Source organism: Muntiacus reevesi, chromosome 1 (assembly GCF_963930625.1).
Source record: "Muntiacus reevesi chromosome 1, mMunRee1.1, whole genome shotgun sequence".
NCBI lineage: Eukaryota > Metazoa > Chordata > Mammalia > Artiodactyla > Cervidae > Muntiacus > Muntiacus reevesi.
This window is the reverse complement of record NC_089249.1, coordinates 104,898,319-104,915,585: the sequence shown is the minus strand read 5'-3', so window position 1 is coordinate 104,915,585 and position 17,267 is coordinate 104,898,319. Positions and strand designations below refer to the sequence as shown.

Below are 17,267 nucleotides of genomic sequence, written 5' to 3'. Positions count from 1 at the left end.
TCAGCCCTTCTGCTTGCAACTTAGTGGGAAATTCAAGGTTAAATATATAATTCGAAAAAGTTAAATGATGGTTTCTTTAATTGAAACATAAGTATAAACAGAAATTTTTTAATCTGGGGTGATCAAAAAATGTTATGTTAAAGGTATGGGATTTAACCTGAGTCTTAACAGATAAATAGAAAGTCTTTTGGTCAATAAGCATTTATTAAATAAGCACTTAATACATGCAAAGCACTAAGCTGAGCATTAAGAATATAAAATATGTTTGATCTGCACCCTTAAAATGGTAACAGACACCTGAACTGATAATGACATTTATAATTTATACTGTGATGAACACTATATTTGAGTCATCAACTGCAAAGGGAACATAGAGTGGCTGTTCCAGTAATCATATTCTTCCAAGTTCTGCAGAAAATGGTTGGCTATTTCAAACAGCAACTAGGCATAATTCCACAACAGAATTCAAAAATGTGCAGAAGTATTTTAAAAATTGATTCTAAAAGATGTTCACCAAGTTAGAAAAGCTCTGCTAGCTTCAGCAATTACCGGTCTTTCATTTTCTTCTTCATCTGCTTGTCTCCATTCCAGTGACCATCCTCACCACTTTCCTGGTTGCAAATTATTTAATTAGACTTCAGCAACCCATTTTAAAAAACACAAATGTAAATATTTTCAAAGTGCTCCTTCTGTATCAGCAGCACATACACACTTCAAAATAGTTGTGGGAACTCACTCAAATATGCTATAGGTCCAGAACCTGACATTCATACCGATGACATTCTTGGAAAGGAGTTTCCAGGGCCATTATCACTCCTGAGGCTTGACCACTATGGATCATCTTGCTTAGTATCAAGATCACAATCTCATGCCACCTAGAAACACACTAACCTAAGTATACTCAACCTAGAAAACTTTTCTTATCTGGAAGTCTATTTAAATCACGGTATAAAAAACTAATTTATTCCTAAAGTCTCTTGTAACTGTTGTGTAGAATACAGAAGTGCTGGGAAAAAATTGCCAAAAGATCTGCTACATGCATGTCACTTATATTTTCATTTAGTTACTATAGATTTTGATCCTGAATGTCATTGCTGTGAAATAGATTTTATTCTATTCATCAGCCTCATAGACTGAAGTGTAAGTCTAAATTGTAACATAAAAGCAAAATAACTGTTGTGATTACTACAATTTGTACCATATCATGCTGATTACCCATCCAAATTACATATTTTTTATTTAGATGCAAAAAATTCTCTGCCAGAGTTAAATGATAATTCCTGAATTATGAATGAAGTTTTTAAAGGTAAAATTAAAATTATCCTTAGTCCTAACCAGACTAAGAACCATAAATGTAGCCCAAGATAACCTAATTATGTCACAAGAACCATTCACCACCCTCTGTAACTTGGCATCATAAGACCATCCCATCTGAGTGTTTTTTATAGTGATGTGGATATAATTGACTGAAACTATGCTTGTAGGTGGTTTGTAAGAACTGTAATTTACTTTGATGGTTGTCATCTATCTTCTTTACTGTGCATTAGTTATCATCATATTTCATCAAATAAAAATAAACTAAAATCAAGGTAAATTCTTAAGTGCTTATGTACTCAGATTTTCTTGACATAATATCAGGAGATAAATCTTGACCTTTATTAGTAATACTTACTGTGTCTGTGGGAACATATTTTTATAAACAACTAAACAACTATAATTAAGGGAAAAGATAACATTGGGAGAGACAATCTGGCTACAAATTACAATAATACAAACTGTTTTTACAGGGTGTGTTGTCCACATACAATTGCTTGAAATTTTGAAAAAGCCAACACAAATATGATGATCTGGGGTGAGGTTATTATTGACTTAATAATAGGCTCTATAGGCTATTATAACCTCTATAGGTTTCCAGGCCCTCTCACTGTTTCAACTAGAACAGACCACATTTCATCTATTCTATACATTGTAATTCTAAATAATACATATTTGTAATCAGTGTAATTTTTTAATGTCCTTTGGTAACTATCTAACCCAATCAAACTTGTTTAAATTTCTTTTAAATTCAGAGATATTTGTAATCCAGTTGTATTAATTCTAACATTTTTTTTTAAAAAAAAGACAAAAATTCTTCTTACTTGCTTTCATTTTAATCATGATGTTAGAGAAAAATAAGTCTCAAAATAATAAGGAAAATTCTCATTCTTCTCTCCTCACCATTTTAGACACAGTACATTCCCAGGGAACAATCATTGAGCAAATAATCTTAAGTGGATTAGATATATAGTGTAGCACTTTTCTTCAGGGAGAAAAAGAGAAACTGAAACTCTTTGAAGATAATATTTAACAGTTTTTGCTTGAGACATGGACAAGATGCTAGCTAAAACTTCTCTGAAATTGTATAGGTCTTCTTCATTTGCTTTGTCTTCTGAAGCTCAAGTCCAGGAATGTAATTCTTTCATGCAAATTCATGGAGACATTTTTTCCATCTGATGAAACATAAATTTTTTTTGCTTTGTTCAAGCTGACAGGAGTTCAACTCACCAATATTTAAAGAGATTGATGAATTTTGTGGATTATATTGTTGGGACAAGTAGAGGGCTGAAGTGAAGGGATATCTAGAACCTAAAGAGGTTCTCAGAAGAAAGAAAGGATGCTGGGCAGGTAAAACAATAAATGTCAACCACAGAGACTAGGCCTATCGCTGAATTCATTTAAGAGACAATAAAGGAAAGGAAAGTGAAATCACTCAGTCATGTCCAACTCTATGCGAATTCATGGATTGTAGCCCACTAGGCTCTTCAATCCATGGAATTTTCCAGGCAAGAGTACTGGAGTGGGTTGCCATTTCCTTCTCCAGGGGATCTTCCCAACCCTGGGTTTGGACCCAGGTCTCCTGCATTGCAGACAGATGCATTACCATTTGAGCCTCCAGGGAAGCCCTTTTAAGATACAAAGCCATCTCTTGTTTTGCCCACCAATTCAATTAATTCCGCAAAAGATCTTTTTTTTTTTTTTTTTTTTTTGAGCAGTCACTGTGTATTGTCACTGGGATACATAGCAAATGACTTCAAGGAACTTATTACTTTGACATCAGATATACTCTCATCAACCCAACAAATAATATTAAGGCACTACCATGATAAGTTTCCTATATAATGTTAAACACATAGTGAACATACAGCAGATGTAAATATTGGAGAAGGCAATGGCAACCCACTCCAGTACTTTTGCCTGGAAAATCCCATGGACAGAGGAACCTGGTAGGCTGCAGTCCATGGGATCGTTAAGAGTTGGGCACAACTGAGCGACTTCACTTTCACTTTTCACTTTCCTGCATTGGAGAAGGAAATGGCAACCCACCCCAGTGTTCTTGCCTGGAGAATCCCAGGGACGGGGGAGCCTGGTGGGCTGCCGTCTGTGGGGTCGCACAGAGTCAGACACAACTGAAGCAACAGCAGCAGATGTAAATGTGATTCTGAAGAAAGAGTTCTCTGAGGGTCAAGTGGGTCTGTCACAGGGAAAGCGATGCAGGGGTAGGAAAGAGATCTCCATAAACAAATAGGACCTGAGCTAGACCTTAGAATATACATAGGACTTAGATACATAAACACTGGCTTTAGAAGAGGGTCAAGAAGGCTGCAAAGTAGGAAACTATCAAATTTACTCAGGCAAGGCAGTGAGAGAAAAAAATTCTCTTTAATATTTCCACTATTAAAAATAGTAAGTTTGAAAGCATTTGGAATTTGCTTTTGGAGATTTTGGAATGTTTGACTGATATAAGAGCATATCTTTATGTTTCCTGATATCAGAAAAAGGCTTTGAGGGAGAAATGGCTTCTAGACGGAATCAGCAGTGGAAAAGAGCAGGAAGAGATGAAGAAGCAGAATCAACAAGACCAGCACCAGATCCAGGTTCTAGAACAAAGTATCCTCAGGTATGGCCCTCTCTGAGATTCTCCACAACTACCTTTATCTTGACTTTGTCCCAGATTAAATGTATAAAAGCCATTCTCTTTTCTAGGAGCATAATCAGATCTTCCATTTGGAATTCTGATAAAGACTATGAAAACACACCACAAAGCAACAACATATATTTTGCTGTAAATGTCCCCAACACATAGCACCATGAAATTCATTTTTAAAATACATATGGGTGAGTTACTCATAGCTCTCTGAGCCCATTTTGTCATCTATAAAATGGTATTAATGACATCTATCTTTCAGAATTATTGAACAGATGAAAAATGCATGTGTTAAACTATTAACAGCTCCTTGAACTCAGCAGGAGATCAAAAAACAATTCTTCACAGCCTCAGCCTTCTCTCTCACCTTAGGACAGGTGACGGTTATAAGGGTGTGCACGCATGCTCCCCCTTATCACCTCTTCCCAGGCCCTCCCCCCTCACAGCCATGCTACTTTGGAAGAGAAGAGACTACGGGACTACTTCACTACTGTTTTCTCTCTTCTACTTTCCTGGTCGGTCACGGGGGTTGACTTCACTTCTCAATGTCCTTCCCTGCCCATAATTTACAATTATCAATGGTAAAGCGTCAGCAACTTCTGATATAGCAAATAAAGTTTTTTAATTGGCATGGTTTAAAATGAGGTGTTGGACATGAAAAAAACTGGAGAACTCAAATATAAGATGGGATTATTAATATTATTACAAAATATAGATAAGATAGAAGAAAGAGATGTGAGAAATGTCAAAAATCATTTTTTAAACCACACATGAAAAAAAGACGGACTTTTTTGTGGTATAATAATGACAATAATTTAAAGCCTAGACATCTTTAAAACATAGGTAACTTTCAAAACCTTGCTCACTACAAATTTGTTGTCTTTAGTGAGGACGATAGGAAAGATCTAGAAAATAAAAGTATCCAGTAGCTGTGTTAAACCACTTTTTGTCCAAACATACCTCTTTGTGCAATCAGATTGCATTAGGCCTAAAAGTGACAACATGGAGAAAAACTTTCTTTTCTCAACTGATTTTTATTTCACTAGCTTAGTTTCATACACTTATGTATTTAATAGCTAAAATCATTTATTGTTCATTCTTATTCAGATGTTTCTTAAATTAAAATTTCTTTTTAAGTTATATCTTGTCACTGAAATGTTTATATTTATAAACCTCTTAGCTGTTCAAAGACACATCTGCTTCTGAATGGCAGATGGGATAGACTTCAAAAAATAATTCAATAAATGAATTCTACAGTTTGGAAAACTTGATTATTCGTAAAGCGTCTCTTAGCAAAAGCTTCCTAACAAAGTCTGGTTTAGCTGATGATTGCTTTCCTCACCCCTCCATACACAATCCTTATCTCTGAAGGAACCCTGAATTTAATCCCTGTAAACCCTCACCCGGCACAGATATCTCCTTGCTTTCCCTCAGAGCCCCTTCTTTGAAGTCTTTCCACATACTGAACACCTCCAACTTTCTCTGCATCTGATGATAATTGAAGTGGCTACGTATTCTCAAACTCCATTAACAAGTTTGGCTGCTTTCTGAGTAATCCCAGAGAATTTACTAGGGCTCTCCTGATTGCTTTCAGGCCTTGCCTGAATGCTCTGAGAAGCACACAAGCTTCTAGTAGTTTTGGTAGTGACTTGCCTAGTTACAGCTCCTATGTGACCAAATAAGGAAAGAAGGAAGTGGAGAGAAGGGGGAAGAGGGAGGAAGGAAGGAAAGAAAAAGAAAAAGAAGGACGAGGGAGAGAAGAGGCAAGAGAAGGAAAATGTATTTGCTGAGTCATATTATGCACCAGACTCTTTGCATATATCATCCCATTTAATTCTCATAACCCTGTAAGGCAGGTGTTATAATCTTCACTTTTTAAAGAGAGATTAAGGAACTCACACTGTTAGGAAGTGGCAAAATAAGAAACCATCCATTGCTGCCTATAAGATAATGGCACACAGCAACCTCTGTGACCTGAAAAGGCGTGATCTTATTGGAAGTTTTTGAAGCGTGTAATGTCCCTTGGTTCTCCTTTCTCTAAAAAGCCTTTACAACACTCGGGACCTTCTTCTGCAACCAGTTAATGTTTTTGTTAAATTACCAATTAAATGTCTGTTTATTATCCAATTTCTGGCATCTCACTGAGGCTTTATTTTAGATCTTTAGAATACCATTAACCCATCAGTGCTCCTTTACTAACACCAAATGATTTTAATCCTCAAGTATAAATAATAATAGCAGTAACTGTTGGTTCTTAAATGACCTTGTGCAATTTATAAAGCACTTGGACTTCCATTAAATCATTTAATATCCACAGCAATCTTAGAATGAAAGAATCAACACCTCCATTTCAAAGATGAGGAAATAGACTCAGAGAGGATAAGGGACTTCTCTAAGATCACAGAGCCAGTAGAGGATAGATTTGGGTCTCAAAACAAGTTGGGTTCAATGCTCTCCAGCTGTAAAATTAATAGGGAGCTGTAGGTATAAATGCTCGGAAAGCAGTTAAAAATTTGACACCTAAGAGCGGACTGCATTGTTTAAGGAATAGGCTTAAAAAGAGGTATTTGCAAAGATCTAGTAAAGAATTTACATTGTTGTGACCCATAAAGGCATGTCTATCTTATTTTAAATCTATCTTATTTAAAATCTTCAGGGAACAGAACATTCTAAGGCAACATACAGAGACAAAATAATACCTATCTGTGCTTTGACAGTATTAAGCAGCCTCCGCTACTGCCCAGCATTATAGAAATCACCTTCCAAAGCAGCTTTACCTGGTAACTGAACAATTTCTTCACAGATATTTCTAAAGCTGTTAAATAATCAGGTGCATGTTTTTAAATTCATTCTTTTTCAGAAACAACCACCCACAGTACTTAAGGAGCTTTTATTACTGCTAAATACAGTACATTTTCCTGTAAGCTCTGAATGGCTGAACCATTCGGAACCAACCAATGAGGCTGAACTAGGCAGAGTCATCTGCTTTCCCTAAGCAGAGGAGGTATCTCTATCCCTGGATGTGATTTATCACTAACTTAGGTGCCTGCTTTAGGGTAACATTTGCCATCTGCCAGGTCTCTCAGCTACAGGATAAGATTTTAATAGGAACATCAAAATAGAAATGTTGCTATTACCTCAGAGTCTGTAGCAAAGCCAAACTACCCATGAAGTGTGCATTTCTTTTACTTCCATGGCTTCATGAGATTAACCAAAAAAGCATGGTCTTTGACATTCAAATCTCTGTTCTGCCAACCATAGTTCATAAGCCTGGCCATGTTCTTTCATCCCTTTGGGCCTCAGTTTCCTTGTCTGGAATAGCAGACCATCATAAGCCACTTCACAGGGCTGGGATGAGTGAAGCAACTTCAAGAGTGCCTGATGCATGATAGGTGTGCAAAAAACATTAGATACTATTTCTCAATAGGAATCAAAAATAATTTAAATAAGGACAGTGCCTGGAGCTTTGGAAATTTTAATCTTACGGCCAAGACGTATTTCTTTGCACTTCGCTGGTGGCTCAGGGCAATGCAGGAGACTTGGGTTCAATCCCTGGGTCAGGAAGATCCCCTGGAGAAGGCAATGGCAACCCACGCCTTTCTTTTTGCTAATACAAAGAATCTTTCTCTTTGACTAGTCTGAGGTTATCCCCCAACTATGATTCTTTCTGTTTGGAAAATAATTGATTGGTTTTCTTTATGGTTTGAAAACTAAAATGTTAATAATATCAGATATTTACAGAACATTTGTTGTAGACTAGGCACTGTACTGTGCACTTCATTTATATTATTTCTTGAATTCTCACAACCACCTTATGAGATAGATAACATTTAACAGGTGAGATTTATAGAGGCTAGCTTGCCCTATGTCATACAGCTAAAAATTTAAGAGCCAGAATATCAAATCAAATTAAGAATCCTAATCATAAAAACAAATTGTATTCAGGATCCACAGCAAAATTTTCCAAAAGTTAAATCCTGTAAAAGCTATTCTCTATAGTACTTTTGGGCTTCTCAGGTGACGCTAGCAGTAGTAAAGAGCCCGCCTGCCAATGCAGAAAACCTAATGAGACACAGGTTCGATCCCTGGGTCAGGAAGGTCCCCTGGAGAAGGGCACAGCAACCCACTCCAGTATTAATGCCTGGAGAATCCCATGGACAAGGAGCCTGGCAGGCTACAGTTCGTAAGGTTGCAAAGAGTCAGACATGACTGAAGCAATTTAGCACGCATGCACAGAATTTTTAATTTCCCATCCATGCTATGACTTCACTCGTATATGCATCATTTTATAGAGAGATTTATATGACTCTTTATCATATTAAAAACACTCATAGGTTCCCTGACTCACACATAACCTTTAAGTAAAGTCTGTCTGCACATTTATCCTCTCGTTTTTCCTTTCAGAGAGAGGCAACGTTTCAGAAACTAAGTGGGTTTCCATGGTTTTTGTTTCTGAGTCACACTTCAGCTCTGGAACAATATTCATGAGCACTCTGCCTGGTGCCCTGATTAATGCCTCAGGAGGAAATGTTCCCAGGAGAAAAACTATATTGAACATCTTCTGAATCACTTTGTTCAAATTAGGGTCTGAGTTTGCCTGCCAAATGAGCCCTTAGGATGACCCCTGAACCATTTATTTCCTGATTGTAGGCACAGGTGCAAGTCCGGCCCTGACTTCTCAATCCAAACGTCCACGTGCACAGATTATAGGTGGCTTAGAAATCCTGTTCTGTCACTTCTGCTGCTTTCCTCCATAAAATACCTACAGCCAAAAGACACCCCAAGCACCTAAAAAGAGCCCAGAGGAACTATGTCATTCACTTGCCAGGTTCCTCTTTGCTATCCGGCTACCCTGAGGTTCTCCATGCCTCCCTCTGCCAAACTGCCTTGCACCAAGCTCCCTACCAGACACTAGCTATTTTCTGAACTGTGTCCAAAGACTCCTGACTTCAACTGGAGGACACAGAGTGCCTGACAGAAATGTCATAAGCATAAAATGCAAAAGGTTAACTGTCAAGGAAAATGATACAAATACATTGCATTCCCTTTGAGAAAGATTATCTACTTGTGATTAAATATTCCCTAGTAAGAATTTTTGTTTTAATACTCCAAAATACCCTTCTGACCTTCTGCCTTTCCTTAATGCACTTTCATTTGTCTCCAAATAGGTAGAAACTTCTTTCCATGTATAGTACTGAGAGGAAGGTGCATGTGAAGCATTGGATTTCTATGGGATTGTATATCATGAGAAAACCTGGAAAATGGGCTGTTACAGTAGCTTTATGCATCCCACATAACTTAAGAGAAATTCCTCCACAAGTGGAGACAGACTAGTAGAAAATGCATTCTGCTCAACAGTATATAAAGCAATAATCTACTCAGTTAACTCAAAAGATAGCAGGCGAGATTCAGTTTCAAAAAGGAACCCAAGCATTATTGCAGTAATATAAGTTAAATGGCTTTATTCCTGGTTCAGTTCAGTTTACTTCAGTCACTCAGTCATGTCCGACTCTTTGCGCCCCCATGGACTACAGCTCGGCAGGCCTCCTTGCCCATCACCAACTCCCAAAGTTTACTCAAACTCATGTCCATTGAGTCGGTGATGACATCCAACCATCTCATCCTCTGTGGTCCCCTTCTCCTCCCGCTTTCAATCTTTGCCAGCATTAGGGTCTTTTCCAATGAGTCAGTTCTTCACATCTGACTCAAAGTATTGGAGTGGCCAAAGTATTGGAGTTTCAGCTTCAGCATGTCTTTCCAATGAATATTCAGGACTCATTTCCTTTAGGATGGACTGGTTGGGTCTCCTTGCAGTCCAGGGTACTCTTGAGAGTCTTCTCCAACACCACAGTTCAAAAGCATCAATTCTTCGGCACTCAGCTTTCTTTATGGTCCAACTCTCACATCCATACATGACCACTGGAAAAACCATAACTTTGACTAGATGAACCTTTGTTGGCAAAGTAATGTCTCTGGTTTTTAATATGCTGTCTAGTTTGGTCATAACTTTTCTTCCAAGGAGCAAGCATCTTTTAATTTAATGGCTACAGTCACCATTTGCAGTGATTTGGGAGCTCCCAAAAATAAAGTCTGTCACTGTTTCCATTGTTCCATCTATCTACCATGAAGTGATGGGACCAGATGCCATGATCTTAGTTTTCTGAATGTTGAGCTTTAAGCCAACTTTTTCACTCTCCTCTTTCACTTTCACTGAGAGGCTCTTTAGTTCTTCTTCACTTTCTGCCATAAGGGTGGTATCATATGCATATCTGAGGTTATTGATATTTCTCCCGGCAATCTTGATTCCAGCTTGTGCTTCATCCAGCCCAGCGTTTCTCATGATGTACTCTGCATATAAGTTAAAAAAGCAGGGTGACAATATATAGCCTTGACATACTTCTTTCCCGATTTGGAACCAGTCTATTGTTCTATGTCCATTTCTAACTGTTGCTTTCTGACCTGCAAACAGATTTCTCAAGAGGCAGGTCAGGTGGTCTGGTATTTCCATATCTTTCAGAATTTTCCACAGTTTGTTGTGATCCACACAGTCAAAGGCTTTGGTGTAGTCAATAAAGCAGAAGTAGATGTTTTTCTGGAACTATCTTGCTTTTTCAATGATCCAGCAGATGTTGGCAATTTGATCTCTGGTTCTTCTGTCTTTTCTAAATCCAGCTTTAACATCTGGAAGTTCACAGCTCACATACTGTTGAAGCCTGGCTTGGAGAATTTTGAGCATTACTTTACTAGCATGTGAGATGAGTGCAAGTGTTGCTGGTTATGGTTTATCAAAGCTTAGCTCATTATTCAGATTTAACCCCTACCTAATGCTCTTGTCTCCTTGTGCAAACCAGTTACCCCTTAATGAAATGAATGTCTCATAAAACACAGTGATGCATGCTACATGGAAAATATTGCATGCTAAATATCTCTGCCTTTCTGCTCTGACCCAGCCAGCCACATCTAATGTCACATTGCAGGGAGACAGATAGGCCGCTCTTCTGTGACAACATAAGAGCAAAGATAAAGAGAAAAAATGACAAAAAGGGAGAAAAAAATCCCACCATTTGTTTCTTCTTAAATTTGCTGTAGCCTGGAAACACTCAAGAAATTATTCTGAGGCAATTATTTGAGTTGAAATCATTCCAAGCATGTTTTTCACTCCGCATATTTGACTAACTGGTTTACAGATTTGTAAGAGTTCATCTGTTGTTGTTTTTAATTTCCCAGATATTCTGATTATTTTTAACTCAGAAGCTTTTTAAATTTAACAAAAGGATCTATTAACCAAATTTTCAGCAAAAAAAAAAAAAGATGGAAGGGAAAAATCTATCTCCCCCACAAAAAAGTACAACTCCTAGCACATAGTAAGAATATCTATGACTACATAGCTTAATGAATCAATGATGGATGATGGATAGATGGATGGACTTGAAAATACTACATATATGAGAAGACCATCTCAAGATTAGATAATAACTTGAACATCAATAAACTAAAAAGGAAAACTTTGAATATAAAAAATAATACATATCTCGAGTTAAGGGCAAAGTTATGTGGCTGTAGTGTCCTTGGATTTGAGACACTTGATGGCATGTTTTACCATCTTGTCATCATTTTACCTTCTTACCTTTCCCCTTTTCTAATGTGCCTTTTTATTTTCTTATCCTCACTTCCCAGCATTCCCTTTTGCTCATATCTGCCAGTCTCATTTATGTTAGTAGAAATAAGAATTTAAATGCTCACCTAAATAAACACTCCCCCACAACAATGGTAGGCTAAAAGGCAGATTAGAGTCACCTCTGAGAATGCTCCCATTGCCCAATTGCAATTCAATAATAACAACTACCCTTTACAGAGTACATATTACATAATAAGCATTATTTTGAGAATGACAATTCTTTGAGGGAAGTCTAATTAGGCTTATTTTACACATAAGATCACTAAAGCACAGAAAGCCATGAACCTTTTAACAGATGACCTAGAAGTCACACACAGATCTTTCTGACTCCAGACCTTGTCCATCATGTTTCACACTGCTTATACCTTATTTAATAAATAATAAGCATTTATTAAAAACCTGTCACATGTGTCTTTATTCTTCCAGAAGCAATTCAAGAATCATAAACTCCTCAAAGCAAATTTTTATTTGCATTTACCTCTCTTTACATTCTTTAATTTTTCAAAGAAATTTGACATTAATTACCCCATTCAAAATAATATCTGGTAACTTGAAACACAAATTTAAGACTGTTATTAGGGATGTCATATAACTATGACTGTGAGTAAAGAAAGAACAAAGAAACAACTGAACATTCTGGAAAGTGGAAAGAGCATTTGTTTCAGTTATCCATCTTCCAGGTGGTGGGCATGAGGAAAGAATGTTCAGAAGCAGACTCATGTGAGAGAAAGGCTCTATGTTATCATGGGGCCTGGGCCTCCCCGTTCCCCAGAAGAGTCCCCAGAGACTAAATTTACAGTTCGGAAAACTTCCACACCACCCCCTTGCAATGTTTTTTTTGTCTGACATAAAGCAAATGTCACTTAGTTCGTTTAGCCCACCCAAGGCTAACTGGTCTTTGTTAGCTACTGTATTGAGGTTGGGTTTTATATTTATGGTGTTCAAATAATAAGAGTCCTGTTCTTGGCATCAAGTATGAACAATTAACACTAGGAGGAAAGTAAAAATGAAGTGAATAGAAGTGAAAAATACAGTGCCTTCTCTGTAATAGTTTTAGAGATAAATGTTAAGGGTTACAAGTCATAAAGCCAGTAATTATTTCTGAATGGAGACAGTCACTGGCTGTATATATCATTGAATATGTTTTGTTATTTTATAATATACAAGTAGTATATTCACTAAAATATTTTTCCCTTACGACTTATTTTTTTTAAGGAAAAAAACTTTCCAAAATCATGGATAAGTGTATCTGCAGTTAACTTCCCATGACCTAGCTACAACAGTATTTGAAGGTCACTCAGGAAATTCATGCCACCTAGGTAGAGGTCAATTTGAATTATTATTACAGTTATTCAGCTCTTAATAAGTGTTTGGCATGTCCTGCAAGGTTCTCTCCAGGCTCTAATTAAAACCACACACCCTGCTTCTGTCTGGCAGAACATTTGAGAAGCTCAAAAGTAACCAATTTGCCGTATCACACCAACCTCCAGGGTGTGGGTTTATTTGGGTTCATTTGAAAATTACATTTGTAACTTGGACATAAAAGCACCTGATTCTCTGAAAACCAGTTTGGTGTCTTGTTTTTCATGTTACATGCAACCCTTAATATACAAAATATTCTGAGTAAGAGGGTTTGATTTTCTGCTAAGTCATTCTCTTTTGACATTACCTGCCTACCAGGCAGTTCCAAACCATGGGAGTATTGTCTGTCCATAAGATAATTGTTAATATTTATAGAGTTATATTAGAAGATGAAATTCACTCATGCAAAAACTGCCCCCATGTAAGTATAAATTATTCAGTTTTTCTAAATATCTACTCTGTTCCCAATTATCAGGGCAAACTGACACTTGTTTCAGTGTCACTGTCAGGCCAGCTCTCTGCTTGGAGTTATCTTGAAGCTACTGTGCTGTATTTGCTCGTCCTGTTCTTCAGTGTTCAGGATTAGAGGCAGTAGATCTGGCTTGGGGAAAAGAGTGTTTGCTGTATGCCAAATGCCCTTTAATTCTCTGGCAGACTTACCCATGGCATGTGATTATTTGCTCTGGTGGGTTAGAGCTTTCTTATTATACCCATGCTCTTCAGCAGGGGCTGATTGTAAGGCAATTCTTCTCCTATGTCCAGCAGAGGGGTAATCTCCATCTTTTTTGATATATTTTTGTTTCAGTGTGGTGAATAAAATGTGCCTGACATTTAAAAGTTTGTTAAATATTTGATGAAATTTATTGGACCGCAATTTAAAAATAAAACAGCCTATATTCATCTGGATTACATACCTTCAATTTTATTGAGAAAATACAACTTGACATTCTCATTGGCCACATTATCTATAAAGATAAAATATCTATAATCTCTAACCCGTTATAACAATGTAGCTGCCCATGACATGTGATCAACATACTATAGTCAAGAATATCTGACTGAAGTCATCGACGGTATATACTCAACAGTATCCATTGCAGTTTGATCTGTTTTTAGATCAGTTATGATTAAAAGATAAAATAAAATAAGATTTCCTTTTTTCATTGCAAACCTTAGCCTTTCAGTATTAACTAGTTATTGCCAACACAAACCATGTCAGATTTGATGTGTTATTTAGAAATACATAAATTCTTTAACTATTAGGAGCAAAAACTGATTTATTTTCTGTTTTTACTGGCGAACTACCTAAAGTGTAAATACTAATGACTAATTCTGCAAATCAACAAAAAAGTTATGAAAAAAATTAATAAAATTTGTCATGTCAAGATTCATCCTCCATAAGGTTATATAATAATTTGCATAGTGGTTTTATTGCCTTAAAAGACTCTAGAAGAACAGTGGCTTAAACAATATTAGAAAGGTTCATTTTCCTCCTACACATACTGATCCTAGCTGGGAGAAATTCAAGGGAGGGGAGCAGCAACGTTACATAAGATGATCAAGAAACCCTGTTTCTTTCCGTCTTGATGCTTTGCTACCCTCTAAGAGATGCCCTTGGTCAAGATCAAAGGAAGCTGACCTCACCATGTCTGCATTTCAGCTTAGGAAGGGGAAGATAAATGGAGGGCAAACAGCTCTATTTTAAGGATATGACCTGAAAATTGCAGAGGTCACTCCTGCTAGTTATCTTATTGGCCAGAATTTAGTCACATGATATCATTTAAATGCAAAGAATGGGAAATGTAATCTGCAGCAGGGCAGCAGAGAGACACAAAACACAGGGAGCTCTATTACTAAAAAGAACAGGAGGAATGGACTTGGGGCGGGGGGTGCAGAATCAGCAGGTTGTCAAGGCAGAGTAGCACATTCTTTCATGAATTAGACATCATTTATTAAACAGACACTATCCCCATAAATATTATGAATATTCTAATGATGCTGGAGCACTGTTATTGTTTTCTGACTCGAACTGTATTTTCAAGAATGGATGTGTCCCTGAAGCTATAGTAGCACAAGGCTTGCTCTAAACTCATTGATGTTAAGGTTGAAGATCAAATCTAAAAATGGACCTGGTAGATTTCCTTTCACTAGATTTGTCAGAGATGGCCCTCCTTTCCTTAGAAAACTGAGGAGGAGAGAGGGGTAACTAACCCTTATTGAGGAATTCCTCTATGTCAAACCCTGTACTGCTGAGGCTGCTCTTGCTAAGTCATTTCAGTCTTGTCTGACTCTGTGTGAACCTATGGGCCATTTCCCACCTGGCTCTTCTGTCCATGGGATCCTCCAGGCAAGAATTCTGAAGTAGGCTGTCATGCCTTCTTCCAGGGGATCTTCCCCACCCAGGGATCAATCCTGCATCTTTTGTGTCTCCTGCATTGGCAGGCAGGTTCTTTACCACAAGCAACATCTGGGAGGCCCTATTGAGGAATTTCTCTATGCCAAGCCCGTGCTAAAAACTTAAAAACATTATCTCATTTACCTCCTTAAGACAACCCTTTGTGAATACTATTATTATTCCCCAAATGAGAAAACTGAAGCTTGGAGGGGTTTAATATTTAAGCCAAGTGTGTTAGTTTTGATGAGAGCTCACTTTCTCTTTCCATGAGTAGGGCTGGAAGAAAAAAAGTGGACCTTCACATACAAAAAACTCCAAAGCATAGGTAAACCATCAGCCACCTCCTGTTCTCCCAAAATTCAGTGTGGAGGAAAGGAAAGAACCTATGGCCCAAGGGGTTGGACAGGTGGTCCTAGCACTTCTATCAGCTATTCTCAGAGGTACATCAGTAGTGGCCTGGCCTGGATCTAAGACCTGTTGACTCAGGCTGTCCCAGAGAAGTGTCAATTGGGACCTCTCTTTGGGTATAGTCCTACTTTTAATAATAGAGCTTGTGATACCAAGACACAGGTAATTCATCAGTCCTTTCAAAGTAAATAGCTAAAGCCAGTCATAAATTTAATTTCAAACATAGCATTGGTGATTATATTCAAACTGTGGTATTATAATCAAATTGCATAACCAGTTTTATATTTAATACCTAAAGCTTCCATTACTTTGAACAATAATCTTATGACCAAGCAAATAAAGTGTCTTTATAAAGTAGTACTAGTTTATGAAACCTCAGACTCTTTGAAAAAGAATATTCTAAGCACTCCAACCAAAAACCAAACTCAAGTAACCAAAGAGAAAAATGACAAAGCTTGGACTTTAATTCTGGTCATACTGACTGAACCACTAAGCAGAGACATTCTCAGCACAGCAAAATCATTCTAAAGAAGAGCAGGAAAGAAATATTACCTTTAGAGGTAATGAGTCAACATTATTAAATGTTGGTAGACTCCAACTAGCATTTCAATTCTCACTTTATTATTATGGAAAGTGAAAAATCCTTTTATACTGATTAACAAAAAGAATGTTGTTTGTAAGTTCATAAGAATCCATTTTTTTTTAAAGTTTTGTTCCCACAGTGGCTAATTAGCAACGAGTTAAGAGCTCAGGCTCTACTGGCAGAGACTTGATTTCAAATTCCATCCTGCCACAGGCTGTCTGAAAAGATCAGTTTCCTTTCTAGAGGCTCAGCTTGCTCATCTGTCAAATGGAACTAATAACAGTGCTCATGGGGGCTGTTATGAGGACTAATTAGGCCAGTGCCTGGTACAGTGTAAATACTCAATACATATTAAATGTTATTATAATTGCTAACAAGTGAAGTGCTGTAAGGTAGGGCATAGATTCTTCAAATTTTTTTTCTCTGAATTCTCCTTGGCCCCTAATAGCAAACTCTATCAGGTTGTTAGTCCTTGCTAATGCCACCAAAAACTGAAAGAGATAAATGGACTCCTTAGCAGCAGAAAAAATTGCCCTCTGAAATAACCCTTTCTTGGCGCTTGTAGCATTTCTTTGCTGTCCTTTTACTAAGACAAAAAAGTTGCATGTTGGAATTGCATTGGGGACATTATCTCATGATGATTAAGGGAAGTTATTACTAGAACAGTGCATGAAATGAAAGCTACCTGCTTTCACCTAGGGAGCTCTTGAAAATAACCCTCTTTTTCTCCAACAAATAAGGAGAGGAAAAATTCCAATAATGGATAGCATTACAAATCCTTTTTCGTGTAGTTTGCTTATCTAAACTGGCACGTGATACCTGCTTAACATCTCTCAGAAACCAAGGGAGAAAGGTACTAACTCATCCATCAGGCCCC

The 17,267-nt window shown here is 37.4% G+C and overlaps 1 protein-coding gene across 1 annotated transcript in view; it reads left to right on the top strand.

Annotated features, from left to right (window-relative positions):
- The window catches only part of PALMD (palmdelphin), a 56,527-nt gene that overhangs the window by 25,081 nt on the left and 14,179 nt on the right, over positions 1 to 17,267 (top strand). The window contains exon 3 of the mRNA XM_065908185.1: positions 3,813 to 3,937. Coding sequence (XP_065764257.1) covers positions 3,813 to 3,937 — 125 coding nt within the window. The remainder of the gene's footprint in view (positions 1 to 3,812; positions 3,938 to 17,267) is intronic.